Source organism: Thunnus albacares, chromosome 15 (genome assembly GCF_914725855.1).
Source record: "Thunnus albacares chromosome 15, fThuAlb1.1, whole genome shotgun sequence".
Classification (NCBI taxonomy): Eukaryota; Metazoa; Chordata; class Actinopteri; order Scombriformes; family Scombridae; genus Thunnus; species Thunnus albacares.
Window position 1 is genome coordinate 15,994,069 of NC_058120.1, and position 23,453 is coordinate 16,017,521.

A 23,453-nucleotide genomic window follows, 5' to 3' on the forward strand; every position below is an offset into this window, starting at 1 on the left:
TTCACTGAGTCCTCCCCCATTCACACACACACACGCACACACACACCACGCACACACACACACACACACACATGCACACACATGCACACACACACATACACACATTCACACACACATATCTTTTTCAGTCTCTCTATTTACAGCCCTATATGATTGTACCAAGCTGCACACAAACACTTGTGTTGTCACTAAGCAATTTCAACTTTTCACAAGTTCACACAAGCACGTGTACATATTCATACAGTAACCTCCCTCACATTTCCTCCCTTTTGATTATTCTTAATCAAATTAAGTTAGAAATTACTGTAGGCTGCGTTCATAATAAGTCATGTTTGTTTGTCTGAACAGTATGTTCCTGTGTTTAAGAGTCATGTCTGCTTGGGTATAACTACACATAGAATAGTCACAACAACTCTTAGAGGTTGGTAAGAAAGAGATAAAGAAGTTTTCGCCCTACTCTTAAGGACTCACTCCTCTACAGCAGCTTGTATGTCTGTATCGAGTGTGTAAGTGTACCATGCTCTGAGCATTAACGGAAGTGTGACAAAACTGTGTTGAGAATTGTCTCTTTCCTCGTTGAAGTCAAGTGCATCAGGTAAATTGCCACCACAATTTGGGGGCTCATCCAGGATGCCAGTCTCATTCCCTCCTTCACTTATTCTCCAAACAGGTCAAATGTGTGCAGCTGCTGAAGGGACTACAAGTCGCCCAGGAAGACCCAGGAAGTCTCCCTCCCTTGAGAAAGGTTTGTAAACGACTCTTGGCGTGAAAAGAGACTGTCTGTGAGGATTTTAAAGCTACAGTGAAGATACTGTAGCATGGCAGTGAAAAACTAGCATGGCCATTTTCAAAGGGGTCCCTTGACCTCTCACCTCAAGATATCTGAATGAAAATGGGTTCTATGGGTACCCACAAGTCTCTCCTTTACAGACATGCCCACTTTATGTTGATCCCATGCAGTTTTGGACAAAAACCATGCAGTTTTTTGCATGCAGTATAAATATGTTATTTTAACCTATTCTAAAAATGGTGTATTTCAATATTTCTGCATACTGGGGTCCCTAAACCACCTTAGAATTGCATAAATTTGGTGTGACTGGAAAGCTGAGGCTCTTGTGGATTCAATGAGCCCAATTGTATTCATGTCTGATGATGTTAGTCCCCATAGTTACCATTTCATTGTAGTGAGACCATTTTTTAAAACTCGGCCTCATTCTGTAAAATGACACCAAATCTAAATATGAGTATTTATATGGTGTTCTACAAGGTCTTGGTGTCTTAATGTGGTATTTTTGAGGGATTTTTGGCCACTTTTGTCAATTCTCAATTGGTCAAAAATGGTTAAATTTTGCACCAAATCTGTATAACAAATGGTATCAACCCTAAAATTGATAGAACAACTTATGAGACAAAATTGATCATGGGAATGACCATCATATACTTTCATCATAATGTTCTAGTCCCCTATACACTCTAAACTTTCAAAATCTGAATAGGCAACTAACCAAAACACAGTGTTTATTACAGATTTTGAAAGTGAAAAGAAAGAAAAAAATTTTCCACAGTGCTGAGCTGCATCTCAAATTAATATGCAGGCTCCAAGCTTTCAGATGATGTGTACCACTTCTACGTGTCATATATTGTTGACCTGCTATCTCCCCCGGATCTAGGGTAGGGAGGGGGGAGTGGAAATGTGGAGAGAGATATTTCTCAACACAATATTATCACACTTTCTTTAAGGCTCAGAGCATGACATACTCACAGAGAGTGAGTGAAAACTCCTTTATCTCTTTATCTCTTTCTCACCAACCGCTGAGAGTTGTTGTGACTACTCTATGTGTAGTTATAACCAAACGCACATGGCAGGATATACTAGGTTTCTCCTTCACACAGGAACCTACTGTCCAGACACACAAATATGCTTTCTATGACTGTCATTCAGTGCTTTTAGTTCATACAAGTGTTTGTATATTTTCATACAATAATTTCCCTCAAACTACTTATCAGCTTTGTAAGGAGAGAGAAAAGTCAGTGTATCACAGAAATATGTCTTACTGTTAGTTTATTTAAGAACGTAAGAAATATATCACTTTACGAAGATGAGAAATAGCTGCACAGCTTCTTTATTGCAAAGGCAAGCACAAGACATCATGTACACTTTTATGTGACTTTTATAATCAGAATCAAACAGCTGAAACATTCATTGTGAGGCAGATGCATTACATTGTATGTAGTATCTATAGACAGGTGAATTTCACTTGCAGTATCTCAGTTTACGACATATATCCAAGGGACTCCCGCCTTTGGCTATACCATCAATCAGTTTGTCTTTGGACTTTTTGATGATTTTCTTGCATAGTTGTCTCAGGATTGAAGGTGTACTGCAGGAAGCATCCATCTGCTTCTTAATTTCTTCCTTCAATAAAAAACATATAAATATTTGACAAGAATCGCTTTGTTGAGTGATAACTGGCAAGATAAATTCATTAAAGGGGACGTGAGTCTAATTTAGTATGGTTTTGATCATAGCAACATCCAAATATCTTCAAGTCATAAAAATAAACATTCATAAAATAACATATACTATATCAGAGGTCAACAATTAGCTTCTCTCCACTGTACTGTATAATGTTAGATAGACAGGGTTTTTTTTGCATGTAAGAACCACTGTAATGCAATAACATTCCACTTCCACCACCACTGCACCAAAAAATGTAAATGTGCACAGCAATATGTAATTATCATTTATTTACAACTAAAATCTCTCAAAGGAAAAATAACCAAGTAACACAGTATTTCCCAAACTGTTTCCCCCTTAAAATTAGGCTACAGCTTTCTGAGACCCATCATCATTCATATTTTCATCTGAATGATTTTTAGGGTTAGGGTTATTGTTATTATCTTAAACATTTTCAGCTAAAACATAAAAGGGTTAGTAACCCTAACCCTAACCCTATCCTTCATCAGGGCTTGACTATAACAAAATCAGTGAGACCATTTTTTAAAACTTTGATTATGGCAAAATGTGGACATAAGAATCAAATGAGAGTTCATATTTTGAAAAAGTTTGCTTCAGTCAGGTTTGGTATTATTAACCTCCTGTACAACATTTTGCATTGATCACCTTTGAATTATTCCCGGCCAACTTCTGCTGTGCTTTAGTGACGATGTCCTTGCAGGCCTCACAATTTGGGTCAAAGTTTCCTTCCTGCATATAAAATAATTTCAGTTTACGTCACACCAAATAACAGTCAGTTCATATGTTTAGCCCACATGTTGATGTGTCAGTCAAACAGAAACATGATGACACGACATAGCTAAATGAAAGAAGAGGCCTTGAGGTTTTAATATGTGTGATATAGTTTCTCACCTTCTCTGCATGATGGTCAGCACCCTCCCTCACATGCTGTTTAAACTGGGATGAAAAATCCCCCTCTGCTTCAGTTTGGTCCTCCAGAGACCCCCACGACTTTACAACAGCTAAAAGAAAAATAAATTATATCCTGCAAAGGTACTTAAATTATCAGGAACATGGTGTAAATAATATTACGTTCTTACTCGTAGAGAGCAGGAGAAGAGCGATGCTGATGGCTGGTATCATGGTTGTTATTGCTGTGTCATCAGAGCTGTGTTCAGCTAATCTTTCTGTGGCTTTTTATACTGCCTCATATGGCTGCAAACCCCCTCTGAACCACACGTATCACAACCCACAAGTGTGCTTGCAAACGTCAAACAGCATTTTTTTTGTTTTTCCAAAATATGCAAATCAACTTTTTAAAATAAGCAATTGCAGGCATGTTTTATTTTATACCCTAATAGACCAGATAACTTACAAAGAAAATATATATTGTTGAATATACATTTGATATATGTTTGACCTGCTGACTTTTTTGTAATAATGAATGGTGCATAGTGCAGAATGCAGTCAAATGCATCTGATATTAGCATACACTTTATCTGAGCACTAATATCAAAGAATACATACAAGTATTGTCAGAATCTCAGTTTTAAAAGGGTAGAAACATGTCTCACATATCAGATCATGTCAAACTGAAGGTGATAGCATGGTTATCAGTACAGGGAGCGTTTCAGTTGTTTTTACACATATGTTTACTGTGTCCTCTGAGTTTAAATCCTAAAAGTGCATTGTTCCCATTCAAGATGAAACTTTAAACATAAGTTAAAAATATAAGGATCTGCTTTTTTGACCTGGGTTGAGCTTTTACACCCAGGAGGAAAATTACTGTAGCATTGCTGAATTTTTAAAAACTAACTCCTTTGAGCTCTAAACCTAGAGCTCTTTTCAGTTGAAATATAGTTACTCTATTTTCACCTTTTATAAGTAACAAACAAACATGAAAGAATGTAGTTATTTTATTTGTAAGTTCATTTTGCTGTGACCTTTGACCTTGCACAGTGATACTAATTCATCATAGAATTAGCCTGAAGCTGAATAGACTTTAAATGTAGGAATTACATCACTCCCTGTATATTGAAATTCAACAGCTTCAGAGATTCTTTATTGCAAAGGTAATGACAGGCAGTTTGCACATGATCAAAAGGAAACAGTTGAAATAATAGAAGCAGTGGATTTCAGTGCATTAACTACAAACTCCATGTGACTGTTACATGTTATCTCTAGGATCTATAGATAGGGAGGTGCTTTTTTCCTTTCACAGTTTAACTTTTCAGTGATCTTCTTGCAGACAGCTTCCCCAAGTTAATTTTTCTTTTTTTCACAGATTTATCTTTCAAGTGAAGACATTTGAGTACTTCATGTACTTGTAAATAAATACACATAAATACACTCACCTGTGCAATCTAATGCAATCCAGTACAACAGCTCTGCCGTAAATTCTACTTTTACGAAGCTTACACATTTTCAGTTTTTGTTGACATAGTCAGAAAAGTGATAATTCTACTTTATGTTTGTTATTGAGGTTGTAGTGAGTGTTGGTGGTGCACTGGAGTGCATTATATTGAATGGTGTTCCTAATATTTTGTCCACTCCATTAACATACGTTATATTTCTCATATGGTGCAAGATATTCCACTTCATTTACACAACATATTGTATAGTGGAGCTTTCCAGGGCAAAAATAACTCATATTATTCACTCTAGGTTCTGGTTTCTCCCATCATCTTGTGAAAGAAAACAAATCCCAGTCAATGCAAAGATATTGTTTCTGACATCCCCTGCAGTTTTGTATATGCGAAATGTGTAAAATGTTAATGGGGATTAATATATTGTAGTTAATGGAGGAGCCTCATAAAGATAGAAGTACAAAAATTTGTGAGAAAGACTTTTTATGTAATTGAGTTGTCGTTGATGTCCTCGTGTTTTGTGGAGTCTACAGAGGCCTGAGAAGATGGTCTTCTTTTGCGTAAAAGTAATAGCCTGCACTTAATAGTGCATAAAAGCAGCCAAGAATATTTGTAAATGTGGGCAGGAACACGTTGCACACAAAGATCTTTTGGCATTAATCGTTTTCTGTCCGTGTGGCGGACTGGCTTTGATAATGATCAATCAAATCACTTTTTCTTCTTCCCTAAAAGAGCTTTTTATAGCAGGTTGTAGTATTTTTTTCTCTACAAAACATGTATACTTAACATTACTGCCAACAAGCGTACTTGTTGCACTTGATAGAATAAGAGTCTTGCAGAGACTTGAAACTTGCATCAGGCAGATAATATTAAAAAAAAAAAACATGTTTAGTCAACATTATTCTTGACTAATAATTTAGTTGAAAATGTGGAATGACTTGTGATAATGTGATTTTGTGCTGCTGAGACCACTTCATGCACCTCTTGGACCACTGACAAACAAAGGCCTCCATCTACATTGTGTCACATGACCAGTTTGAAAGTTTCAGTATTTTCTGCAAACAGCCAGACGAAGCATAACAGTTTTACTCGACCACAACTGTGGATTTGGTTTGTAAGTGTTGCATCATCCGATGAGCTTGAGTACACAAAGCACTTTGAACAATTCTGCTTCCAATGAGCGAGCGGTTTCCAAGCACGTGGTGCTAGAAAATGAGTTGGAAATTTCAGCACTTCAGGGTTTCTCTCCAAATCCACACACCTTGATAATCTAATATTGATGATTAAACTGTTTGAATGTCAAACCTTGCAGGTCGGTTCACCAATATTTGTACAAAGACATTCTGAGAATTTGGGTGTTTTTCTTTTCCTTTCTTTTCTTTTTTTTTTTTGGTTTTCACAGGTTCAGCTGCTGAGAAGGAAATGTACACCACCAACACCTTCAGCTCTCTCCTTTCTGCTACATTCACCTCTCTACCATAAGTTCGTTAGTCTAAGTAAACCCTGAAAAAGTACATTGATCCCATTCAAAATGTTTCTTTAAATATATATTATAAATCGGTGGATCTGCTCCATTGACTTGACCAAGACTTAAACCATCTGACAAATGCAAGTCCAATATTCACTCTCTTTCTCTACAGTAGCTCTGTTTTGCTCTACAAACTTCCATGGGAAATATGTGGCTCTTTAGCGGTTAAATGCTCGACTATGTTCACCAGCTAGTTGCTAACTGCTGTTTGGTGATGGGCAGGCAACTTACAGTGAGCTTATCAAAGCTTTTCCCACTGAAAACAGGTGCTGGCTGCATCTGGGAAGTCCAGAGAGTGACACACAATAATGAAGTTGCAGGTCATAAAAACCAAAACAATGAACTGAAAGAAGCTAAAAGTCTTGTAGAGCTGAGGGAAACATCATTTTCATTACAGATGACATTTGACCTTCATGTAAGAATATTGATTATTGAAGCTTAAAGGTCCAATAAATGACATTGAGCCTCACTGGATTTCAGGAAACAACTATTTTTTATGTAAAGATATAGTGAAGTAATGGCAACCTGAGCAGTGAGTGAAGTCACACTCCCTCTGTGTGTGTTGTCTGTATGTTTTCTCTGTTCATTGTTTTGGTGAGTCCCTCCATATCCGTTTCCAAGATGGTGGCCACAAACTTTCTCAAATTACAGCTAAACAGTACACTAAAATATGTTTCTGAAAACATTTGAGGTGAGAAATAGACAATGCACTAACAGAATCATGATCCATATTTGATCAGCACTGCCTAGTTTGAGATGTTGGTGCTATAGTGAGACATCTAATGGCTGAATGTCATGTATTGCAACTTTAAAGTCCGCACAGGGCAGGGACAGCAGAAGCAGGGGGCAGGGGGACCATGGCCCAGGTAACTTCTGGAGTCTGATATAATATTTTTATGACTAAAAGCCTGAATTGTATCTTTGTTTTTTCTAAAAACTTGTACTTTTGTGCACCATCACCCACTCCGACTGACTGCTGCAATGTGATTAGACATTTACTTATCATGTGCATTGTTTATTGACGATATCGACGTGTGTGCGTCATGAGTTGGTTCAAGTAAACGGCGACATTAGAGAAACTAACGCACATGCATGATTATGTATCGCAAAAATTAAGAGATCTATATCTGAATTTTTCAAAAGCAAGCGGACTTGATGAAAGAGATTTCCACACACTTTGATCTATGCAGTATTCACTTTATTTTTGAACTTTCGGTCTATCAGACCTTCATCAGAGCATACATGAAAAGCACGAAGACTAAAAGTGATGAGCATGTCTTTAACCCAGATTCTGTGTGTACCTCCACTGTGCCCTTGGCCTCAACCCTGAACCCTGACGAGCTTCAATCTCAAAATGTAGTCCACCACCAGTGCTGTACCAAGCTATGGCTACATGCCCTCCTCTCCCTACAAGCCACACTACTGAGTCGGAGAGCTGCTTTGTTTTTTTTTTTATATAACCAACATATTACTGTCCCAGTCATTTTCTATGGTATGCCTGTACTATTGTGTTGGTTACTTTTAATTTCACTGTGGTTGTCTCAAGATTTCAGGATTCAAGATTTAAGATTCATTTATTATTATCATTTTACAACACAGGATTGTATATTCAAATGTTGTTTGTAGTACCTTTATGCTATTCACAAAAACAGAAATTATACAAATGGATTAATAAATAATAAGTCTGTTTTTTATATTGGAGTGCAGAGAATGAATTGAGGAGTCTCACAGCCTGAGGAAAGAACCTGCTCTGTAGTCTGGTAGTACGACAGCGGATACTACAACAAAGGCTTTTTCAGCTCCTTGGTTTTGTAGACGTTGATCAGTAGGTTATTCTCCGTGCACCATTCTGCAAAATTGTTGATTTCCTCCCGCTATGAACTCTCATTGGTGATCTGGCCAATGATTATGGTTTTGTCAGCAAACTTCTCACCATGTCCGGGGTTGCGGTCATGACATAAATAAGAGCGGGTTGAGCACACAACCCTGGGTTTGCGAAGACTGAGTGGAGATGGCGTCCTGTGTATGTCATCTCAGGTGTGTGCGTGCGTGCACGGCTCTGCACACCCCGTCTGCCTCTGTGTGTATAAGATATTTATCTGAGTGCTGATTCCTGATAATGAATATGATGTAGATTTAGACTTGCAGCAGGATGTTTGTTGTTTGCTATTGTTTCATCTGCATGATTATGTGTAAATTCCCTGGTTCATAGCACATAGAACATTTTTTACTTGAGTTCTGAGATGTTTGAAACTTAATTCAAATGGTGGAGCAAAACTGAACCTATTGTTTGCACTCCAGTCTCATTGTGAGGAGGTAGGTCTTTTTTGATTTAAATTTTGTCAAAGGCCTCTTTTTACATTCTTGTCTGGAGCCAAACAGCTGTGCATAACAAGAGCTTGCACACGCTTGCACATGACTTCAGCTCATGTGGTGAAAGTGCAAGAGTGTGATTTCAGATGTCACATATCTCTCTCTCTGTTTTTTTCTATTTGTATCTGATTTTTTTTCTCCCTCTCATTTTAACTATAATTAGTTTCACACATTGGTTCGTCACTAGTTCAGGGGTTGTTGTACTGACTCATTATTACTTTAGTCAACAATCGGATGCTGCTGTTACATGAGTATAACCAACGGGGGGTGCTGGAGTCAAGTGTCTGAGACCTGCTGGCGTCCTGCAGTGATGGCCTGATGTGTGTCATTACACAGGCACAAAACAGGAAAATGGGGAAACACTGAAATAACAAAGTGTCTGTGATTGTCTCATAGTTAGATTTCACCTTCAGCCACAGTTTAAGTGTCTGAAAAGCTGCTTAATGGACTTGATGAAGAGTCAGCAGTGAAACAGCCTCCCTCATGGTGGTGGTGCGCAGATTGCCTGGTCAGATGGTAAGGTAGATCAAATGAGATGGATCAGGAAGACTCAGTGAACTGTGAGGTGGACAGGGATGAGTGAGCTGCCTGTATTAATTGAAACAACAACGGTTTAGTTTTTTTTAGGTCTGAGCTGCAAAAGTGAGCAAAGTCCATGACAAAATCTTAATTTTACATTTTAAATTGCTGTGACCTTTGACCTTGCAAAGTGATACAAGAAAGTAATTGTTCATGATCTTAATTTTACAACACGCTATAGAAAAACACATCTATTTAATGGATGAAACCCTTTTTTTAAAAAATTGGAAATGCATGGAAAGAAATGCATTCATAGAATATTGCATGTCATTTTGCTTAATGTTTCATGTTTTGGAGACAATCTTCTTTTTTGAGTCTTTTCTTGCATCAAAGTGGTGCTCTTAGTGTATACATGATGCCTTTTCAGGATTTAAATATCAAGGGAAATGCTCATGATGGAGTTTGAAATCCTTGAACATGATCATTGCATGCTGCGGTATTCTTTATGATTCTTTAAAACTTTTGCAGGATATACTATCAAATCTATCTAAAGAAAATAGTTCATATTTACTTAGTCCAAAATCTTAGTAATTTAGGACGAGGAAGTGTAGGCTGTATGTTGGACTGTATGCATGTGTGAAATATTATGCATAGTAGTATATGGTTTTTAAATAATATATTTCATGTTTTCTTTTTGGGACAAGACAAGAAATGCCACAAAAATCATCATAACACACGTTTTGGTTATTGTGATAAAGAAGGAATTTTAATCTTGTACGTACAGTATGTACAATATATTGTTCTTGGACATTCAATAGAGCCGAGTTTCAGTGCAGAACAACCTTTTAAGAGATATACTATATCTACTATGGTGGAACACCTTGCCGTAAATGTGCTCCACTGCTGTTCAGAGCATTCTGTGCAGAGAAAGAGGAAAGCCACATGAGAGTGATCACATTTAAAGTTAACACACTAACTAGAAATGTATCATTTTCTTACAGTTGTCTTAAAGGCACCATCATGTGTTCACAGGGCATTCTCAGAAGATCACATGAGGTTCGACCATTAAAAATCATTAAAAAAAATCCTGTCTCACTCTCTTCTGTTTTATAGCAATGAAGCTACAACCAAAAACAGAGAAAATTAAATCAATTAATAGCCTTAAAGCCTTAAAAGATAAATCCAGTAGATTTTGCAGCTTGGAGATAATGAAAAATGTTAAATTTGTTAAATAATTCAATTTCAATTTAAATAGTTTTGATTTTAGTGGTGACAACAGCGTATTGACCATCACCATTAAGGAAAATGCTGGATTGCAATGAGCCAAGGCCGATATTTTTAGGAGACCAGTGAGAATTTCTAAAGTCTTTGATTGTGTCGAACTCCTCTGAAAGTACTCCCCCACATCTTGTTGCACCTGATGTGCTTTGCTGTTTCTCTCCTGTTATGAGACGGAAACATGGAAACCTTCAGAAAGTTCTTAAGAAGAGATTTGACACTTTAAAGAAAGTAAGTCCATGTTCTTATTTCATTGTATATGCTCTTTGTTCAAATCCATCGTGTGCATAATTTTCTGGCGTCAGGAATTATGTCATCAAAAATAATCTGTGTTGACTACTTTGTATTAAAAGACTTGGAGTGCAATGCTAAAGCATAAGAAAACTAAACTATATGTAAGAGGCATGCCATTGTATGTACTAAAACCTTGAAAAATAATCTTTGTAAGAAGTGTTTGTTTCCTTTTGCTTAGGCAGCTCCGCTTTCAGAACATAAACAGCTTGTAGCAGAATAAAACTAAGAGGGGAAAAAAACACACACACATTGGTTCTATGAATTCAAACAAATCCAGTGATAATCTAATCTCCTTGCAAACAAACAAAAAAACGGCCTGTCATCTCAGCATCTCTCTCTTTGCACTGAGAGGGAGTGAGGAAGGTTCTGAGACTCTCACCAGCAAACAAATCGGAGTCCTCAGTGACAAAAGCAGCATCATTTTTATGAAGTCCAAGCTCCAATTTCTGCTTTCTCGTAGCCATTTTGTAGGTTCAGTGTTTGTCCTCCTCTGACCTCCAGGCGGTGGATCCTACCTCCCCTCTCTCTCTCTCTCTCTTTCTCTCTCTCTTCCTGTCTATCTCTCTTCATGTCTCTGAGTGTTTCTCTCAGATGATTTCCAGAACGTCACATGGCACAAAGCCTCTCTTCTTTCCACTCGCCACTCTGATGAAGCCGCTGTGTTCGCCCTCACTGCTCACACAAATCTGGCGACAGAAGAGAAAAGCAAAAATTAAGCTTGGAAAGTACATTTGACAAAATCAAGCGCTCACAGACTCACTCTTACTTTTCTGTACTTCTACTCTTAAGTTGTTGTTCATGGTTTGAGTTAGAACCCTCAGTTCCAATTAAGGGAAATCTTAATGCTACAGCTGCAGCTACAGTGACAGTTTGCTGAATACCCTTTCCTGTTTAAAAATGACAACGTCCCTGTGCACAAAGCAAAGTCCAAACATTGTTTTCTGGGTTTGGAGTGGAACAACTTGACTTGCCTGACCTCAACCCCATCCAATACCTTCACGATGAACTGGAACACTGACTGCAGCCAGACCTCGCTGCCTAACTTCAGGGCCAAATGTCACTATCACTGTTGTGGCTGAATGGAAGTAAATCTCTGCAGGCAGGTTTCAAATTCTTCTGGAAAACCCTCCACAGAAGAGGGAACTGGTTCTTGCAACATGTTGTCTTGACCGCATCAGAAATCAAACATTTTTATAGTTGTACTATAGCTTTACTCAGAGGTGGAGTGAAAAGCCAACAAGCATTTATACATATTCATACTATAATTTCCCTCACAGGGGAAAACTGGCTCATTTTAAGACAGCAGTCATAGTGTTACACTTGTTTGTTCACATGAAGAGTGTCATAAATAGTTGTGTCATGAATGGAAAACAAGAACTAGGGAGAGAAGTTGAAACCCTGGCTCCTTTCTCACCTCTGCATAGCTGGCCAATCACAGCACAAAGTGTTTGTGAATGCCAGCTTGTTCATTTCAAAAAGTTACAGAAATGGCTGTGCACAGCCCCCCTATCTGCTTTCAGAAAGGTGGGGAAGGGGGTTTCATGGGCATTTGTACCATTCGACAAGCATGTCTGAAGGAGTTTACAGCCACCTTAATGCTCAATGAGATGTTAAACAATCACATATGGGTGTAATGTTCCTGTTTCCACATACTTGTGGCCTTTATAGATACTATAATGTGAGAATATTTGGGGGGTGTTTTTTCATAATTGATGACTAGTAATGTGACCAAACCTTGATACTGATTTTAAAATTCTGTTTCTAGTTTATAAAGCACCGCATGGTCTTGTATGAATGTACTGAATTGGTTTTTAAATATGAATAAAGGATGGACAAAAACATGTGAGACAGATTGGAGTTTTTATGCTTCAAGTTGTTGAAACGACCTGCCAAAAGATTCAGTTATCATAGTACCGGTTGATATCTTTAAATGTTAACTTGCAGTAAAACATACCTTTGTATTTTGGATCCTGCTTAGAATTTTTTTGTGTTTTTTATTTAAATGTTATTTCTTTTTGTCCAAAAGGACAAGGAACATATATGTATACAGGTATTTTTCATGTGTGTTGTTAGTCTACAACTATTTTACTGTCTATATTTCAGTTGTCTTATTATTAGCTTGTCAGTCACTTGTAAAGCACTTTTAACCACACTAACTTGCACAAAAGGCACAACAGTAAGTTTGATTTGAATCTCATATCCCAAAATCAATACACTGTATGAATATATTGCTCACATATGGATTATTGCTTACCATATGATTATCATCAGGGTGCTTTCCAGCAAGGGGAGGGAATGTGGAGGTCAGTGATGATCAATAGGTCACAACTGTTCCATCTTTCATTGACCCTCATAATGGACTAGAGCACATTGTGTTTGCATGCTCGCTCTAACTACTCGGCTACATCTTCCCCTGGGTTTGTGTGACTGGAAAAGAAAGGCAGCAGGTCACGGACTGTTGTTGTGTTCAGTGGTTTCATCTCCATTGGGGGTTTGCTTACTTTAAACCTCCTCTGAGTCCCAACATACCCCGGAAACCATTGTGGGAAAAAGGGGGGCTGACTTAAGTACAGCCATTATGTCAAAATGCTAATTTACTTGCAACTCCTGAGAAGGATCCTTTGTCAGCCAACTCGAGTCGAGCTGTTCAGTAAATAAGTCTATGAGAGGGAGGAGTCGCTGGAGGTTAAGAGGCAACATGGAAGCTGCAGGATGGTATTAAGAAGGCTGAAGAGCCGCTGGATAATGTGAATCTCATGTGCTCTAATGGCTCGGGTGTGATCATGAATTAGACACAGGTTTAATGTGGAAATTTTAATACCTGTGATAAAGGTCAATGCTTCACCGACCCACGATGAGGACGGTGTTCATCGGATCAAGCCTGCTCATGGCTGGTGTGAGTCTTTACTTAGCTAAATCATTCCTTCATGTGTTTTCTCGATGTGGTTTTACAGGCAGGAAATTTACCCCAACCAACAATCATACAATCATGCTATTTCCTAAATGTCCCTCAATCAGAGACTAAGAAATCTACCGTGTTGTTAACTCAAAGGACAAGCATTTTAACTTCATCTAGAAGGTTTTGAGAGGCTTTTGTGCTCGAGTTGAAAATTACTTTTCATTTCATTTTATTCGGCTCAGTTGCAGAATTCAAAGTCACTGACTATGTAATGCAAGAGAGTTGCAACATCATGATTGTTTCTGTGTCTTTCGTTGCCTTTCAGTAGGTTTTAAACCAGGAAGTTTCATACTTCGTGACTGAGCTGACAACAGTGCTCTTGACAGTGAGTGGAGCTTCACAGATAAAAGCTACAGACTCTCTCAGTGATGACAATGATTCGGTAGAGTCAGTTCAGCTTTAGGAGTTGGTGATAAAGATTCATTTTTGCTTATTGAAAACGTCGATTTTATCACCAACTGATTATAGCATTTTCATGTCCTTTAGAACATGAATACCTTTACTGGAAATGTGTCTAAATGTCTGACTTTGCTGCTCCCCAGTGGTAGTATCAAAAAGGACACTTTCACTAGGATTGTCTCATTTTTCAACCTACAAAAACCTGAGCCATAAAAAATACTTAAACATGATAAAACCACATAAAAATTCTACACATAGTGGCATCTTACATTTTGCTGAGCACCCTAATAGCTGAAAAAGATGCTCAAACACCAGCTGCAAGAGGTCAATACCCAGAAATGTCCCAAACAATCTGAATTAATCATCAATAATGAAAAGAGGAAATACCAACAGAAGTGTGGAGTCTCCACAGATGCAGATATTAAGACAGACTGCTCATGAAATAACAGAGTAGGATCATTTAGGATATGCTTGCCCAGCATGCCTTTATGTGAAAAAAAGGCACAAGCAAACTTTGATGCACACAAGTCGCTTGGATTGCCATCACAACACACAAGGACCAACTGAGGACCAGGGCTGTTAATATGTTGATTGACCGTGAGACAGACCAATTTTAAACTATCTATAGTTATACTATAATTATCATCATGATTAGAAAGCTTGTGATCATACAGTACCTGTCCCTCCTTCAGGGTGATCTGGCCTTGTTCCTTGCAACCGATAAACGTCCTGTTACACCTAAACACTTGGTCCCCAGCCCGCACCTGATGAGCGAAGGCTGCTGGAAAGAAACCCATCCTGTCCTCAATTACCCCCTGGACAAAATAAATATATATATATGAATGAATCAAAAATGAAAACAGCTGACACATGGAAGGGCTGCACAGCACATAAGAGGATTACGACCTCATAAATGATTAGATAAAAGCCTTTAAAAAACAACAGTGTTTCTGTTGGTTATAGTACAAAACACATGTATAAAGTGCTAAATCAAGTAAAAATATACAGAATATACCTGAAATATAGATATAAAAGACATACTATACTGTATGTGTCTTCATATACAGTACACATACTGTTTAAGCAGGTGTTGCATCAGGTGATAATGTTTGTCTCTTGACTCGTTAAAGTATCCATTGTTCAAAGATCAAACAGGCCAGATGTCTCTACAGGCTGTAGAAAACAACAACAGTGTTAAAATACGTGATGAGTTTCTTCATGGTCTGTTGGCAGCAGGCTGCCTCTGTACAGTCACGTTTTGGCCCTTTTGTCTCCCTAATTTATTTGTTGTGCTTTTCTGTCCTGAGGCGGTCTGTTGCTTTGCTCCTATAATTTACAGCTCGACTACTTCTAATTTATCAATCTGTTTCTTATTTTCTGTCTTTGTAGAAAACACATAAATGCAAACTGGCCAACAAGCCAATGTGCAAATATCTTTGAATTCAGCACTTTTTAAGGGGAATTGTGCTCACAAAACCAGTTCATTTTTATTAGGATGAGCCATGTCACTACTTAAGTGTAAAGTTGGTTTCCTTCTCACCTTCCACCAGTCATCATTGGTGTCATCAGCCAGTAAGATTCTGTCTCCCGCACTGCAATGTAGAGCAAAAGATAGCAGATATCAGTCAAAAAGTGATGTTTTTGGGGGCAAAAATGAGCTGTGAGTCCCTGTTTGTGATAATTTAGTTAAACACAGTTCTTGAGGAATATACACAATGTAAATGATGACACAGACATCAACAGATAATGATGACCCACCTTAAAAGAAGAGTTTTAACATTTTCGGAAATATATCTTCTTGCTACGAGTTAGAAGAGAAGATAGATACCACTCATATCTGTGAGAGTGGTATCAATCTGCTCATCCAAAATGTAAGGAAAACTATTCCTTTAACATTGTGACTTAGTGGTTCATATTCACAAATAAAGTTGCAATAACTCAAATTACAACTGGCACAAAATAAATCTGGGGTTTTCAGGGTCTGGGTGTTTGTGGTTGCTGCCCTCTTTGCCTAATTTGTAATAATGCAAGAGTGAATCTAACATCTAAAAGTTACTGTATATGACCATAAGTTACTGGATGACAATGAGAGGAGCACATGTAGATGTATTCAAGCAGAAAAGAAGGTGTTAGTTTGCCATTTTTTCTCTGTTTTAAATGACATGTGATACAATCCTGCTTGTTGTAAGTAATTCTTCTTTATCAAGGAAATGCATGAATCATTGTACCCCATTGCCACATGTGCTGTAATTACTAGCATCTGTTCAAAGCCGTCAGCTAAATTTGACCAATAAAAATCAAAAGGACCTGCGCAGTTGAGCAAAATGTTGGTTTAGGTAATTTACCCTTTGTCTTCCCCTCTTTTGGTTCAGTTACAACACTGGCTGTCGTTTGATCACCGTGACTCAGAAAACACTGTTTATCGTAGGTGAGAAAAGCACGGCATCCGATGTCTTAACATCTTGTAAGGTGATGAAAACAAAGTAGATAGCCTACACGTTGTTCCAATTAGAAGAACAGGAAATGAACCGGATGAGCAAATACAATGCCTTCAAATCAAGTTAATTATGGAAAGATGAGCCATGAAAGTGAGAAAAGGGCCTGGTGAAATCTTTGGCCATTAAACAACAGAAAATGAACCCAAAAGTGAATACTTTGAATAGATATTTTAATAATACAACATTCATCATCATTACAATCACCACATAGATGAAAGTAATCATGTAATCAAAGCATATGGCAGCAACTGAAACTAATCACAAAGCTGATTTTCTCACTAAATGAAAATGAAAACTGAACCTTTTGATGAAGGATTCCATTTTCCCCTCATCTTGTGCTTTTTCTACTACTGTTCAATGTATTGATTACTGTCTGCAGCGAGACCCAGGGGATAAAAATATTGCTGTAGGCTTTCATAAGACCAAAAAATCTGCTTTGGTGAGCTTTGTGCTGTATAGCAGGTATCAGTGGACAGGGAGTCCTCCAGAAGAAGTCAATGAATTTCAAATGAAGCCGGATGACTTAAGTTTTTCCTGACCAAAGAGAGAGGAAGGACCCATGAGTGTGAGTGTGAGTGTGTGTGTGTGTGTTGAGGAAAAAGAGCGAGAACAAGTGCACTCTCATATCCTCAGAGGATTTCTGTGCAGAACCAAGAACAAATGGATACTTAGGCTGAAGGACTCATGATGAATGCTCTCTTTCTCCAGGGTCTATTTCAAAGTATGCTGCAGATGATGCCCCATCAATCATGGTTAAGGCTATGATTTCAGATTATAGTCGATATAATAAGACAGGTTGGACATATGCAGCTGTGGCTCCTTTAAATTATTGTTTTCATGCATATAAAACATGTCTGTACAAGTAAAGTGCAGGCTGACAAAATGAAATACTTAAACCTGCAATAATTGATTTTTTTTACCACTTGGGGGCAGCAGAAACAGATAAACACAAGGTCATCACCTTTTAAGTTGATGAGGCAAACTTGTTAGTAAAAATTAAAAATCAAAAAATATAGACTTTGTTTTTTTTTTTAGAAAATTAATAAAAGAGTTTGTAAACATGTTGTTTAAAAGGGTAAATCAACACTAAGGACAGAAAACTGCAGCGTCACAGCTCTCTATGGTTTGGGTTACTCATCACTCAGTCAGTGACGATACAAGAAGCGTTTTCAATTACAGCCAAAACCAGACCATAAAGAGCAATGCAGCACTTTTTTTGCCCTCAGTGACACTGCCTTATTTCTACATATATGTATATGTATACATCTCCACCCAGCTGAGTTGCAGTATAGTACTTATATATAAGGAACAGATGTAAATATTATAAATGATTGACGGCTGAATTCCATTTCGCTGGTTCAATTTCAGTTGCATGCTGTCACACTGTCATGGCTTATTGAGACACTTGAATAGAATTGAGCCATCACTAACCTGATGGGGATTTTTCACAGACAGCTTTATTTATTGGTCGTTCTTTGAAAAACTTAAACTTATTGCTGGTGTTCATAATTGAATGGGAATCTACGTATTTGCCAGTAAAAATTCAACGTCTAATTTTAAATTTTAACCGAAATAACATTATCTGGCATCTGGCACACTGTCGATGCCTCATGGGAGCTATAAAGGGACTCAAATAAATTTTCCAAAAACTTTTCATCTCTCCCAGGGTGAATTCACGCAGACATGAGACTGACTGATATTTATAGACCATCAAAGCACACAGGTACTATAAAATGAGGCCATTCCAGAGAAATAAGTCTCTGAGGACCATTACCTAAAAAAAGAGGACGTTAATTAGTTCCTTTTGTCAATATATTGTATCTCTCTTGTATACTTTCACCACTGATGCTCTGAATAAAGTGATTATATGAGCCTATACAGGAAAAACACAGTCACACTAATTAACAGACAACTGGATTTCCTGGAATTAAAAAGCAGATGAATATTGACAAGGAACAAATGGCAAACAGACACTGACACATGGCAGCTTAAATTTAAAAGTAAATTATATTTGTGATCGTGCATAAAGTGAGCATTTCACTGTTTATTTATAGACCCACATGCCAGTGTGTGTGTGCTGCAGAGCTTAAAAGGTGAATTTAAGGCAACTGCAATTAGCAGGTGCAACATACATTATATAAAGCTTAATATTATTAACATTACAAAAGTCAGGAGGATGAAGAACAGGAGCCTATGAATAAATCTCAGTGGTTCTGGTTCTGTCACTTCAGCTGTGTGTGCATGACTGGCCTGTGCAATCAATCAACGTATAATGACTGTAGTTTAAATTAAAAATATGAGACAACAGCCCCTCCTCCTCATCATCTGTGTCGGTGAAAGAGACCACTGATGTCAGATGTAAAAATTAGTTCTGTAAATCATAATAATTAATAATCACCATTAGTAAGAGTAATAGCAGTGTTTAGGAACTGTAACTGTAACAAATTGTTTGGTTACAAAGATGAAATGAACAGCGTAACCTCTTGTGTTTTAGATCTCGCCTTGCAGGTGACCTTTTAGGGATGTACGTGTACGTTTGAATTAATCAGACACGATGGATTCATTTTATCTTGTTCAAAAGGTTTAAATCGAATTTCACAGTGAAGTTGAGTCGTGCTTACAGGAGAATTGCAATTGCAGTTCTTGAGTCTCTGCCTCTTTGTTTAATGTGTTTTCTCTTTTACAGAAATAATGTATCAAAAGAAATAGTTGCAGTCCCCGGACGGGTACTGAATTGAGTAATGACAGTGTTGTCTTATAGTGTGAATTCTTAATGAGAGTAACATGCGTGTCATGTTTGTGAACTAACCTCATCTCCAGGTCATGGCTGTCTTGGGGAGTGAAACTGAACAAGGCCACATAGGTGTTGAGCTTGAGGACATCTTTCTGTAGCTGGCTCTGCTCCAGCTAGACAACAAACACACAGGAACATATGAACAAACAAACTTTATTTTCAAGAAATCTGACACAAGCACTGCCGGTGCACCCATATAGGCGAACTAGGCAATTGCCTTGGGTATGGAATCAAATAAGGGTCATTATTATTTTGAGCTTATGAAATGGTTTGTGAATGTGTAATAATGTTTTGCAGCTGCAGAAATATTTTATGCATGTGTGAAAACGTTTTGTGCACACAGATATAATTTGCACATGTATAAAAAGTTTTTGTAGCTGTAGAAACATTTTGAGTATGTGTAATTAAAATTTGTGTTGGAATATTTTCCACAGTGAAGTTTCAAAAAGTCTGACAGACAGACACACAAATTTCCCACCTTTGTGTGTGACAGTGAAGTTACACGAGAGACTGACACACAAATTTCCTACCTGTGTATGCGACACCGAAGTTACAAGCTACATGCTACAAATTACAAGTATGAATTTTGACCCTGCTTTTACAGTTGAATCTGATTGGTCAAAGGCAGGACAGAGGACAGATGATTCCGTTGCATTCATCCCCCTGCAGGTCCTGAAAGATGGATGATGGTGCAGGCTCTCCCACGACTCAGGTGGGTTTAATTGTACTTGAGGATGCCGTAGATAATAATGGTAAACATTTAATGTGTTGTGTACTTAGCTTGCAGTTAGTTCGCTGTTATTGTAAAGCAACACAGTTGTCCAAATGCATATTATCAAGTTCAGGAACGCTGCTTTATGTACCGAGAATAGAACAGTAATGTAGCTTTAGGATGTGATGATCCCTGTTGTCATCTTTGGTTTGCTGTGCGATTCACCTGTCTGTCTGCTCTGTGTCTGGAGGTGATCGTTAGCACAACCTGGAACACCTGAGGGCCCAGAGTGTTTCCAGGTTATTGAAGCCTGTCTGCAGCAGACAGCTCTCTCTCTCTGACACTCAGCTGCCTTACTGCTGCAGCTCTCTTTCCCCTCTACTTACAAGCACCTGTTTGTTTTCGTTATGTTACTTTAGTTCCCTGTTTTTGCTTCCATGCACCCTACAACACACACACACACACACACACACACACACACACACACACACACACACACACACACACACACTCCACTCATGCATCACACACACTACTGATACCACTGATCTCCACACTCCATACTGTAAATATTTAGTTAACTCTTTAACTAAGTTTGCTTGCATATGCTATGCTCTACAGTTTTGGAGACAGAGAGCGTTGTGTGTGGATCTGAGTTTTGGTTCTGGTCTGATTCTCAAAACTGGTACTGGTTTTGAGCCGTTCATTGCTTGCGCTTTCGTATCCTCAGTCGGTAGTGAGGAGTGTGTATTGATTAAGCTGTTGCATTTCACAGCTTCTAAACACTTGTTTATTGTGAAATTGATACCGCCTTTTTCACCAAGGACAGAAACGGGGGATTTTGTACTGATGCAGGGTAAGGAGCTTGGCTTGATTCCTGTGCCGTGCCATAATATCGTGCTGATTGTGAGTTGGTACAGGGCATTGTTCCTGTCGGGGTCCGCCACGTATTGCCACTTGACGATGTGGTTATGATTTTGGGCAAGGTCTTGATTGGTAAGGCTATGTGCCGCAATCTCCTGTGATTATTTCCAAACCACCAGCATCTGGGGAGCTGGATGAGAGTGGTCGGAGTGATCTGGGGGTTTTTCCAGCCTGTGTTGTGATACATGCACAGAGCCCTAATGTGTCTGATCCAGACCCGTTTCAAGGGAGTAATGGGTGAACGGCCAAAGGGCTGATTCATCTGTCTATTTTGTGGGATGATGTTTTGCCAATTGGAAAAGTAAAACGTTACTTGTGGGTAATTTGTCCGGGAAGATTTGCTGGTGAGGAAGTTGGTACCCTGTGTTGGTGAATTTGTAGGGGAGGCAATTTTCAGATTGTTGTGCCAAGTAACTTCTGTGATGTGGTGTTGCAAACAGCACATGGTAGTTATGGACATTTGGGGGTAAAGAACGCTTATGACCATGTCCTTTGCTACTTCTTTAGGCCTCGGTTGAAACGTGATGTCTCTGAATATGTCAAGATCTGCCATACAAGCCAAGTCTCTGGGAAACCAAGTCAGGTTAACAAGCCTGCTCCATCTGGTCCCATTTCAGTTGTTAGCCAACTGTTACAGCATTTGTGCAAATCTGTGACAGCAGTGTGTAAGATTAAAGGTAGAAATAGAAAGGTGCCAAGCAAAGACAAGGAAAGCTCAACAGTTCTAAGTGTGCCTCCGATTTCTGCAAAAATGCCCAAACTAAGTTCCTAGTTCCTAGTTGGTATGTTACAGTTTGGTTGACGCACGTTTTGGCCACACTTTCATCTAGTGTCTGTCTAATGGAAACACTGAGTCACTGATGGTTTAGGTCTGTGACATGATTTTTTTCTTTGTTTGAAGTGCTGGACTCAGGCAGGGTTTTCAATTCTGTCCAAGAGGCTTTAGACTTTGGAGAAACTCATTTCAGGAGGAGGTTACCCTGACACAGCAGATCTTCATCCTTTGTCGCATATGGGCCCGGGCTGATTAAGGGATTGCTTTTTGTTAATTATTTCCTTTTTGTTATTCCATCTCCCTGTCTTCTGCTCCCATCCTCCCTCTTAAATTGCTTCTTTTCAGGTACCTGGTTGTAGAGATGGGTAAGGGGTAGAGTGGGGTAATTTGGAAGTCTTCAAGTGGATTTGTATGTGTGTTTTTTTTTAATAAAAATAATAAATCAATGATTGCGTTCTTGGTTTGCCTTCAGCCTGAAAAGTTCCTTGCCAGCTGCTATTTTGGTAATGCTAGCAGACATTTGCTAACATCCTAAAGCGACATTATTGTTCTATTCTGCATAAAGCAGCCTTCCCGAACTTGAAAATATGCATTGGGACAACTGTGTTACTTTACAATAACGGTGAACTAACTGCAAGCTAAATACACAACACATTAAATGTTTACCATTATTGTCTACAGCATCCTCAAGTACAATTAAACCCACCTGGGTCGCACCGTCATACATCTTACAATTCATGACCTGCAGGCGGATGAATGCAACAAAACCATCTGTCCTCTGATTGGGCAGATTGACTCTGACCAATCAGATTCAGCTGTGAAAACAGGGTCAAAATTCTCGTAACTTCAGTGTCGTACACACAGGTAGGAAATCTGTGTGTCCATCTCTTGGACTTTGTGAAATCTCACTGTTGAAAATATTCCTCCTAAAATTTTAATTACACATACAAAAACTTTTGTACACATGTGCAAATTATATCTTTGTGCACAATACTTTTTCACACATGCACAAAATATTTATACATCTGCAAAACTTTATTACACATTCACAAACTATTTCACTCAAAACTATCAATGACCCTTATTTGATTCCATACTAGGGCGGCACTTTGGCCATGAGCAAAGTTGTGGAGTAACCAATAGCAGTAACTGCAGGCTCACTAGGCTATGCGTTCTGTAAGCACAATAAACTGCTGAGGAATGTGTCAATCATGCTGAAGGAGCAAGTACTCCAAAAACAGAGGGATTTGTTGTTGAGATATATTGATCCCGGAAGTGTTAGCAAGGATGACGCACCTTCAAGTCCACCACTGAACCAAGAGACCGCTAGCACAACCGTTGCAGCATCACAAGAGCAGGCACTAACCCGCCTTCAAATCTACCATCAAGTCCATCGCAATGTCAAGAGATTGCAAAACCATCTACCAGCATCTGTCCACAAGGAGAAACCACTAGACGCACTGAAGTTCACCAGTGACAATGGGATGCAATCAGTTCAGTTCTACTGCTGAATACTGCATCCACCCCCTCACTTTGTCTCTAGAGATCTATCAATCAAATGGTTTTACCAGCACAT

General features: G+C 38.5%; 2 protein-coding genes across 4 annotated transcripts in view; both read right to left on the minus strand.

Annotated features, from left to right (window-relative positions):
* Positions 1-2,062: 2,062 nt before the first annotated feature.
* On the minus strand, positions 2,063-3,641 carry LOC122998708 (antimicrobial peptide NK-lysin-like). Its single transcript, XM_044375669.1, has 4 exons — positions 3,559-3,641; positions 3,371-3,480; positions 3,125-3,208; positions 2,063-2,416 (listed from the first exon to the last, which is right to left on the minus strand). The coding sequence occupies exons 1-4, from the start codon at positions 3,599-3,601 to the stop codon at positions 2,255-2,257; spliced, it is 399 nt and encodes a 132-aa protein (XP_044231604.1). The 5' UTR covers positions 3,602-3,641; the 3' UTR covers positions 2,063-2,254.
* Positions 3,642-9,982: 6,341 nt separating this feature from the next.
* Positions 9,983-23,453, minus strand: part of stac (SH3 and cysteine rich domain) — a 44,273-nt gene continuing 30,802 nt past the window's right edge. For 2 of the 3 annotated variants that reach the window (XM_044375622.1, XM_044375623.1), the window contains 4 exons: positions 19,482-19,579; positions 15,715-15,766; positions 14,852-14,989; positions 9,983-11,502 (listed from right to left, as the gene is read on the minus strand). In XM_044375622.1, coding sequence (XP_044231557.1) covers positions 11,404-11,502; positions 14,852-14,989; positions 15,715-15,766; positions 19,482-19,579 — 387 coding nt within the window. In that variant the 3' untranslated portion in view covers positions 9,983-11,403. Of the gene's footprint in view, positions 11,503-14,851; positions 14,990-15,238; positions 15,348-15,714; positions 15,767-19,481; positions 19,580-23,453 lie in introns of those variants that run through there. The other variant, XM_044375624.1, reaches the window with a different exon arrangement.

Excerpts from the sequence above, each read along its gene's own strand:
- LOC122998708 (XM_044375669.1), bottom strand. The coding sequence starts at position 3,601 with ATGATACCAGCCATCAGCATCGCTCTTCTCCTGCTCTCTACGA. Across the intron at positions 3,481-3,558 it reads TCTTCTCCTGCTCTCTACGA|CTGTTGTAAAGTCGTGGGGG; the intron begins GTAAGAACGTAA and ends TTTTTCTTTTAG. Across the intron at positions 2,417-3,124 it reads TGGCCGGGAATAATTCAAAG|GAAGAAATTAAGAAGCAGAT; the intron begins GTGATCAATGCA and ends TTTTTATTGAAG.